Source organism: Rana temporaria, chromosome 2 (genome assembly GCF_905171775.1).
Source record: "Rana temporaria chromosome 2, aRanTem1.1, whole genome shotgun sequence".
Taxonomy (NCBI): domain Eukaryota; kingdom Metazoa; phylum Chordata; class Amphibia; order Anura; family Ranidae; genus Rana; species Rana temporaria.
The window spans coordinates 107836423-107846584 of NC_053490.1; the positions used below are offsets into that span (position 1 = coordinate 107836423).

At 41.5% G+C, this 10162-nt stretch overlaps 1 protein-coding gene across 1 annotated transcript; it reads right to left on the reverse strand.

Moving 5' to 3' along the window:
* Window positions 1–1611: 1611 nt before the first annotated feature.
* On the reverse strand, window positions 1612–2094 carry LOC120929360 (40S ribosomal protein S15a). Its single transcript, XM_040340741.1, has one exon. It carries the CDS (start codon window positions 2052–2054, stop codon window positions 1662–1664), a length of 393 nt encoding a protein of 130 aa, XP_040196675.1. The 5' UTR covers window positions 2055–2094; the 3' UTR covers window positions 1612–1661.
* Between the last annotated feature and the right edge of the window lie 8068 nt (window positions 2095–10162).

Consider the following 10162-nt stretch of genomic DNA (forward strand, 5'->3'; position numbering starts at 1 on the left):
CATAAAAGTGAGTGCACAGGAAAAGATTTTTTAACAGACATTTTTAACAAAGGAAAGGTTTTAATAGGGTGGGCATATTTAAAGCATAGGAACAATATCAAAAGATTGAGACTTCTCATGTACAGAGGTGGACTCTGGAGGAGAGGATATAGAAGCATTCTTGTGACACATGCTTGGCAAATATGGCTGCACTCTTTTAAATTAATTAAGACATTTTGTTTTTCTTCTTTGGCTAGGAAAGAGGAGGAAGCCACTATTGAATAGGTTAAAGAAGACTCTGCGGAGTGTTGCGACTCAGGCAGGGGACAGTGATCCAGGCTCTTGGTGTCAGGTCCTTCAGAAGGAACACTGCAAGCCACCTCAGAACTGTTAGAGGATAGTATGCTGGCATGACCCCCATGACCAATGCTTTGCACTTGTGATCCACCTTGCTACGCATGCAAGTGCGTGACTCTGGCAAAGAGCTCCTCTCTTGCTACCAATCCACGACCAAGAGTGTGGCTGCCAGGTCTTCATTGTGAGGTCTCTCAAAGTTAACCCATTAGGGTACTCAGTGAATGGCAAGCACACCCAGGCTCCCGGAAGAGCAAAATATCGAACTCACCACAACAGTGATGTGAACCCATTGATCAAGTTAGGGCCACGTAAAGGATCCAGGGGACCTGCCCTGTTCCAGCAGTCTTTGCCCTTCCAGAAGGCATACCCCATGAGGGGGTATTATTCTGTTTTTGTATGTAAACACAGTAATACCAAGGTGTTGCAATTCTCAATTGTGGCACTCCCTATGTACAATGCAGGGTTTTCAGTCACATGGAGGGGAATTTGGAGCCAGTATCTGGAGCAGCTGTGCACAAAAACCAATCAGCTGCTATCCTTAATTTTGAAAGCTTACATAAAAAAGCTGAAGATAGAAGCTGATTGGTTGTTAAGCTACTGCAGATTATGGCTGTTCCAGTTTTGATAAATGCTCACCTCCCCCCCCCCCCCATGATATTTTAGGCAGATTTAACAGGAGCAAATCTGAGGAGACTGTGTTACTCAACACACCTAACAGCCACAATTCTCAGCTCAAGGCTGCTAGGATTGGCTGAGGGGGCTTTCAGCTGGCTGCATTTTCTCCACATGTACCAATCACAGGATAGAGAGGCCAGGATCATTACCAAGTCATTGAGCAGACCTATGCCCCATGCACAAACATAACCCTTTCTGTTCAGGCCCCTAAGATCTTGTGTTGACTGGTGTTTGTTTGCATCAAATGGGTTTTGCTTTTCCATCCAAGTCTATGGCAACGCAGAACCCACTTGAAGCTGGCCAAATGCAGGTTACCTCACCCTAAAATCGATGGTGGGTGGAATGATATAGGGAATTGTTTAAAACAGAGGAAGGACTGGTGAGCTGGTGAGTCTGTAGACTGCTGGAGGATCCAATTTAAATTTGTTGTCAAAACTGGAGTTGTGCTTTAAAGATAAGAAGGTGAAATGAAATTGGGTGGGAAGGCAGGGCATGAAAATATGGAAGGAAAGGATTTGCATAACCTTTCTTATGGTTTGCCTGTCAGCCCTACCCACATGCATTGCAACATTTTGCTTTCTGTAAAACAGATATACACACTTTTTTTTTTTTTTTTTGATAACAGTTTATTGTTCTGCCTGCTTTAACATTTAGAAAAAGAATCCCAGGATTTTGCCTCCTGTATGTTTTCGCCTTGCTTCCTCGTGGTCCATGATGCCAGCGGAAGTTGTAAGCACAATATACCCAAACTGACGTGAAGGCAGGAGATTGTTCTGCCACTTTTCCAGATCCTTTAGCTGCACATCAAATCTGGGGCTGATGACTCCACACTTATTAAGTCTCCCTGTAAGATTGACAACAATTTTTCCGGCCCTGTGATCATCAATTATTTCAAATTCACCAATGTAGCCGTGCTTCATCATCACTGTAAGGAATCGCACAATCACTTTTGAGCACGGCCTGATGAGAACCTGGCGCTTACCACGTTTCTCTGCATTGTTGATGCTTTTAAGAGCATCGGCAAGCACGTTCATACGCACCATGTTGCCGGGTCTGCAGTATGGCGGAAAGCGATATACACACTTTTAACAGGAAGCATGTACACCATTAAAGAGTCCAGTGCTTAGAAGCTCTATTAAACAGCTGTTTTCTAATTTGAATAATCCGCTGTAATCATTTCTGAGGAGTTGAATGTTAGAGGGCCTCCTTCAGCCTAGGTTTACACTGACTGTTCAGCTGAACTCGCAAGATTTCATACCCGCATGTCAGTCCGACTTCGAGAGTGATTTCAGAGACATCTGAGCGGGTACCTGCACAGATGTCTATACTAAGCGTCCCCCCCAAAGTCGCCAAAAGTAGTACAGGAACCACTTTCAGGAATCGATGCAGTGCCGCAAAGTCGGCACGCACCAATTCGGACGGTGCCATTGCTATACGGTGACGGTGCTATAGCCGCTGATTAGGCATGCGATTAGGCATGCGATTTGATATGTCAAATCGCATGCCAAATCGCCCCGATGTGAACGTGGGCTTAGAATGAAATGTAAAATTAGTTTTGCCTGCTAGTGCAGTTGTAAAAAATGTACTCTGTATTAGGGTTGTCCCGATACCGATACTAGTATCGGTATCGGGACCGATACAGAGCATTTGCGCGACTACTTGTACTCAGGCAAATGCTCCCGATGCCTGACCTGATACTTGGTCAGCGGGCGGAGGTTTTGAGCAGATAGGTCGGGCAGAGTTTGCAAGCGGAGAGGGCAGGTGTATGCTGCTCTCCCCCTTCGCTCGCCGCGTCCCCCTCCATGCTCTTGCTGTCCTCCATGCTGTGTCCTGTGTCCCCCCTAGTGATGCTGCTGTAGGCGCTCCTCTGATTTCCTGCTGTCCTCCATGCTGTGTCCCGTGTCCTGTGTCTCCCCCCCGAGTGATGCTGCTTTCCGCGCTCAGTGTCCCCCTCCGTGATCCCGCTTTCTTCAGGTCCTCATCCATGCTCTGTCCTCCGTGATGCTGCTCCCCCCCTCCATGCTGCCTGTCCCCCCTCCTGCTGCTGTCCCCCTCTGCGCTATGTCCTCCTCCACTCCCTCTGTCCTCGTCAGGATGGAGAGCGGAGGTAGGAGCCACTAAACCCGGCTCCTACCTGTTCTGAATGAACAGAGTCAGTGATCACTGACTCTGTCCATTCACATAACTGAAGCATCGTAACCTGTGTTTACGATGCTTCAGTTTATGAATGGACAGGAGCCTCTGTCTCCTGTCCATTCATTTCAGCTGAGGCTGCTGAGAAAGGGACTGGGGAATCTGTATCCCTAGTCCCTTTCTCTGTCTTAATTGGGAGATGTCAGAGGTCTGTTAAGACCCCTGATATCTCACCAAAGCCCCCCAACAGGGCTGACTAAAAAAAATGTTTTTGTTTTTGCAATAAATAATTAAAAAAATAAAATGTAAATATTAATAATAATAAAAAAAAACACTGACAATCCACTACCCCCCCCCCCCCCCCACCAAAAAATATATATATATATCACTGTTTAAAAAAAAAAGCCACTGTCACATGACATTAAAAAAAGTATCGGTATTTGGTATCGGCGAGTACATGAAAAAAAGATTCGGTACTTGTACTCGGTCTCAAAAAAGTGGTATCAGGAGTCTTGATCTATTATCCAAACAAATGTGGGTTATAGGTGTTGGCCATAAAATGAATGTAATCAAGTTTACTATAGTAATTCAACTGTATGTAGCATGCCTGAATAGCAACCATAATGATAATAACCTACCTGCTGTGATAATGAACACAACTTACAGACTATTAACAATTTACAAAAGTTAAGTTACTGAAACCTCGTCTGTGATTGTTAACTAAAAGCAAAGATTGCACATCTTCAATCTTATCCATTGGACACATAAAAGTGAAATGTGTTCTTCCCATAAGAACAGCTACTGACAATTTGATAGCAGGTACAGTATGTTATAGCGCCTATGCCTATATACTGTAGTACCATTAGTCTATAATCCACGACAGCCACCCAGTACCTTGCAAATAGTATATACCCCTCGTGCCCAACATGTGATCCTATTGGAATTTTTTATTTATTTTTTCTAAACCTGGATGTACTCGGACACAAGTGGATACAAGTCCGCTTACATCAGCCTGCTCATAGACCCGCATGGAGTTTCCTATCAGGTCCACCTGAGAAATGGATAGGCGGACCTGATCGGAAAGCCCATATGAAAGGACCCTTAGTATAAAAAATTTGCTCATAAATTTATGATCCTTTTTTGAGAATTAATTATTAACACACGCAGCTTTTTCAGAGTATGAGAAGAAGCAACAATTCTTGTGTATAACAGACTCCCATGAGTACCTGTGGAGTGCCATTAGTACCATTTACAAGTAGTCCTGACTTTTTTAGTTCTTGCATATCCACTGAAAAAAACTTGACTGTTCTAACTACTTTTTCCTCTTATAGGTTGTGAGACTTTATTTTAAAAAAAACTCCAACAAATTCTGATGCACATTTAACCTAGGTTCACACTACTGCTGCTGCTTAATAATGCGTTTTGTTAGTGCGTTTTAATGCTTCGTGTTTTTCTTTTGTAGAAGGAGAAGACTGGGCGTTAAGCAAAAAATCCTGCCAAAAATGCACCATGTGTTTTTCATGCAACTTTCATGCACTCCCATTAAAGTTTATGGGCCAACAACTCACTATGCTGCACCAAAAGAAGTACCTGCACCTTTTAAAAAAATCACACTCTACCATGTTGATTTGAGGTGAAAGGGCACCATAGAGAACAATGTTTTTTCATTGTTGTGCATTTTAGGGTTGAAAATGTGTTTATTGTCAAATTCACATATATCACAGTGAACAACAGAAGAAGTTACAATCCAGTGACAGTTGCAAGTAAACATGGGTAATGAGTCTGTCCAATGGCTATCGCCCATAGCTCGACTCCTACTGTCAGACAATACAGTGCTAGAGTGACGGCTGTCACCTGTTACAAGGAGTAAGTCTAGCTGAAGAGCCCTGTTGTTCATAATAAAATTAGTCATGAGTTTTCAGAAAAAAAAGGGATAACCAAGTTAGGGAAAAAAAGAAAAAAAAAGCAGGGAGAAGCGACCCAGGAATGGGAGTGAATTGAAAGAGAGAGAGAGAGAAGTAAAGAGGGGGAGACAAGAGAGGAAGACGGGAGAAGGTCATAGAAGAGCGAAAGGGCTGCTGAGGAGAGGTTTGTTGAGAATGGTAATTATTGGACAGGGGGTAGGAGACCAACGGGTAGATGCCTTCACCCACCCCACGGTTAGTCTGCGTGTTAGGATGATCCTGTCAGGGTCGAAAGCATATTCGCGAGGGTATTGTTGTGCATTTTAGCATGACGGCAGGTGCAGGAGAAGTTGTGCTAGTAGGAACAGGGCCTAAAGTGTATAGACCACCTAGACCAGTCACTGTCTTCAAATAAACTTATAGTCATACATAACCCTAAGATTCATACAGAAACACAGACTTTTTGAGAGCAAACATTCAAAGAAAACACTTGAAAACAATGGCTGAGCATACAAACTCAATGCAGATATTGGCAATACAGGAAATGGAACCTAGATCTCCAGTGCTGCAATGCATGAATGCAATGCTCAAGCTAGCCATACACAGCTCGAAATTTGAGCCACGTGTTTCATTATCGCCACCACCAGCTTGACAAGTCTGTGCCAGGTGGGAAAATTATTGACAAATCAGCGAATGGATCCTATCAGATGCAGTCACTGTTGGGCTGCGTTATTGTATTCAGGTAGTTGTCTGTATACAATAGCAGGAAGTACAATTTTCTAAAAAGTACAAAAGTGTATGGTAGCTTTACCATTACAACCCCCACATTGCCTAATTCCAGGTGTAAGTAGCATTGCTAGCATTAAACTCTAATAGAGCAGTGGACCTATGCGAATATAATGCAGCTCCTATGAGCCATATTGTATTGGCCTGGACAAATGTACTTCTCTGTAAAAACATAAATAGCTGCAATATACTGCTGCTTATATTAGAAGGGATATAGACCTCTCCCAATGCTACTACTTGGGAAGATCACGGTCAAGTCCTTTAAGATTATGGCAATTACATTTTTGTTATGGCAGTTAATTTTTTGGCAGTACTGATCGTGTTTGATGTTTAGAGATATTTACCTTGTTTTGATATATATTTATTTTACAGTATCCAATCCTTTACATAACAAATTTTGTCAATTAAGGGGATCTCCTGTCAGTTATAAAAAGAAAAATTAAAGGCAGCAGCTACAAGTACTGTAGCAGTCAACTTTTATTATACAGACAATTATCAGTCCAGGGATCCAGTGCTGTGATTGTCCCGGCCGTCTCTTTGCCCACCTTTGGGTCCCCGGCACCACCACCTTCCTTGTGGGAAGCCGGATGTGACTTTCTGGTGTTTCACAGCCAGCCTCCCATTGTGCATGCACAAGACATGCTGCAAATTCTCTATGGTCCTTGGATGTGTCCCAGGAGGTTGTGGGTAGGGAGGAGGGAGGCCAATTTTTTGCTCTGCTCGCCTATGTGAGTGGGTACCTGTCAGAAATTTCTGACAGGTATTCGCTCCCAAAAAAAGAACTTCCAATACAGAAAGGTTTGACAGGTACAAGGGAGGATCAGTGGGATTTTCCTTTTCAGGTGCAGTTCTGCTTTTCAGGTGAAGTTCTGCATGACCTAATTGTCAGCTTGGGTCATGCAGATTATTACCTGAATTTTTGTATGCCTCTCCACTTTCTGAGATTGGAAAGAGGGACACATTATAGCATGGAAAGCACACACCTTTCATGCCACCAGTTTTCAGTACTATAGAATTTTATTGGGCAGAGGATGAGTGGTTTTACTCAGGAGTCCCTTTTTCACAACTACTGTTTTATACTGTTTTTTCAGAACAACAAATGCAATAATTTAGGTTTTGGATAAAAGGTTTATCACAGTAAAAGATTTTATTTTTTTACAGAGTTCTGTACATCCGGTAAAATAGAGGCATAACTAAGAAGGACAGATGGATTTGGTTCCAAATGAGAAGCAGTTCCTAGAACTGGGCTATGTTTTTTCACTAAGGTGACATAAAACAATTTAAAAAGTTAAGTAATATGGCAAAATTGTATTCAGGTTACACTCTGACTACACTATACAATTCAATGTGAAGGTGTAGTACAGAGTAAGGGTTAACCCCTCCCCCTACGCAGTATACTTACAGATGCAGTATAACTGAGACCCTGTATTGTACTTAGAGCGCCATCTATTGACTAAGACTGCATAGTTGTTAAGAGCTGAAGCCAGGAGACTGTCATTTTCTGAGTGACTGGAAAGAGGCGTTCACATGTATCTGACAAAATCAGAGCAAGTTAATGATTTTTAGAATTTCAATGCTAATATAAATGAGTATTAAAATCAGAGCAAGTTAATGATCTTTAGAATTTCAGTGCTAATATAAATGAGTATTAAAGTGAGGCTTTCTGAGAAGCATCATAAAGGAGAGGATGATATACCACAGTGTTTTTCAAAGCATGTACCAATATATAAAAGCCAGTGTATCAGTACTCTCTAGTATAGAAACATAGAAGCATGACGACAGAAGAAAACCAAGTGGATCATCCAGTCTGTCCTTTTTTCTTTTTATTTCTTTTTTTTAATTTGTTTTAAATTGTTTTGCTATATTACTTTTTTTTGTGATAGTATAAATGTATATTTGTCCCAGGCATGTTTAATTTCACTTACTGTTGACTTACTATCCCTGCTGAAAGTCTATTCCAATTATCGACTACTCTTAATAAGGTAATACTTTCCAAAGTTAGTTTGGAACTTTCCTGCTAGTTTGAGGTCCTGTTGCTGTGTTCCTGATCTTTATCTTTGAATTGAAAATATAGCCATCTTAAACCTTAGTATTGTAGGAGTCATTTTGTATATACAGTATCAGTATCTAGTTGTGTATAAATATTCAAACCCTTTTATGTTTATGTCCCTGTTTACACCTGTGTGATTTATCGTGCGTTAGCCATTGCGTGACAAAGCATGATGAGAAATTCCAACATTGTCTATGGGGCCCTTTCACACCTATGCCGCATTCTTCCAATAAGGCGGTTATTTTGGAGCATTTTTGCCCACGTAGACCTCAATGAAAGCATATGGGAAGCGCATGACAAAACCCAACAAACACACACAACAAATGCATGAAAATGCAGGTGCACAAATGTGAAGCCTTGATAACTAAATTCCTTTTCCTCTCAGAGACATCTGGGTGGTTAAATATGCAAGCATTATCCAATCTTTCTAAAAAGAGGCATGGCTAGATCAAGCAACAGTACCCGCAAAATGAACCTTTGGGGTACACATACCATTAGTTGGAAATCTGTGACATTCCCATACACCACAAAAAACAATAATTACATGATTTCCACAAGTTTTCAAACTGCATGTTGTTCATTTGGAATACAATTTTACATTTGCCATATAAGTATAGATCTCTGTTGGTACTACTATACAGAAAATAGGGCACTCTCCATGTGTTATGCCCTACCCTGTGAAGGTATGGTAGGCTTGTTTGCTGGTGTCCCTACATGTTGTGGTTTCCACACCTTCAACTTAAATGAAGTGTGTAGTCGGTTCCATCTCCTGATCATAATTTCTGTTACTATCCCCTTCTTTGTGCCACCCCACAGAGCAAGTGCAACCTGTTAGTGATCAAAGTGGGCCATGTCTTTTTGCCAATCAGGAATTGAATAAAATAGATGAGTGAGATAAACAGAGCTAGACAGAAGCTGTACTTTGTATGTCAATTTTTAGCAGCACACCTCCTATACAGATTTTGTGTTTTTAGCAGTTACTATCAAAGTTCAAAAATATTGGTGGGTAAATGGAAAATGCACCTGCATACATACCACAGTGAGAAAGCTTAGTAAAGAATCCAGCAGCTAGGGAGCACCAAAACACAGAGCTAGAAATACTAAAATATTATGTATGTAAATCATATTCAGATATGCAAATGAGTATGCTTTACATCTCCCTCATATTCTTACTCTCTCACTCCCTGCTAGTTATCAGTAGGTCAGTGAGGATTAAACAATGAATCTTCATTACTGAAAAATGATTTGGCTTTAAATTCCCAAAGTTTAGATGGACAAGCTTTGGGCACATTGCTGCACTTAACACTGAATTTACTGAAGGGCATGTAAATAGTCAACAGACTAAGTACTTCTGGGCTATTCAAGGGTTTATTATAATGTAATGCTATAGTTGCGTATGTCCAATTGGAAGTAGATTGTGATTGTAAAACAAATAAGTCACGTGTACAGCTTGTTATCCTAGTCTTAGACAGATGCATTAAATGTGAGTTAATTGTGTTAAATGTATCGGAAGGAGACCGTTCCCTGATTTTGTGAAAAGGGGTGACACTTTTCTTGTGTGTATGTCAAGGGCGGGAAGCATGCAAGTGTTTCTGGGGGAATCAAGAAACGTAGGTACGTTGCATTCCTGACTTTTTGATGGGGTGTGAAGTATGTGCCCCTGGTGAACCACAGCAAGGTATGTGTCCTTGATGAATCTCTACGATGGAAAGCGCGAGAGATCTATGTCTAATGAACGTGTAGGAGGAGAAGATTGAGGTCTGTGTGTCCCTTGTGTGCCCGATAGATGTGCACACATATGATATACACCTGGCATTTGAAAGGGTGTGACTCAGACAAAGATGTGATGAGTTTAGGCTGTTCAGGTGCATTTTGGGTCGATGCTCTTGTATCTTCAGAAGGTGGAATGAGAAGTTCGTGTCCATGACTTATCCAGAGTATGGGCCAGGGTCTGGAAATGTGTTTTGTGCTTTATAAAAAATGAAATGCATATGTATTGGATAACACACTCTACATATTTCATCCAAACCTCCAAAGGGGAAACAGCAGACCATTTCACAGATAACCCATTTGCAGCAGAAACAATACAGATCTCCTTGTGGGTCTTTGCTCATTGATTGCTACCAAATCTTCATTGGAGATGATTAGAGGGAAAAAATGAGTGAGGGAGGGTAAGAATAGAAAATTGAGAAAGGGATGAGAAAATTAGGTTGGTAGAGGAAGAGATGAGTGTAATGAAAAAACGAAGAGGAAAGCAGAAGAGGAGAAGTGAGGAGGA

Bases quoted from the DNA above. Each gene is read 5' to 3' on its own strand.
- LOC120929360 (XM_040340741.1), bottom strand. From the start codon at position 2,054: ATGGTGCGTATGAACGTGCTTGCCGATGCTCTTAAAAGCATCAACAAT.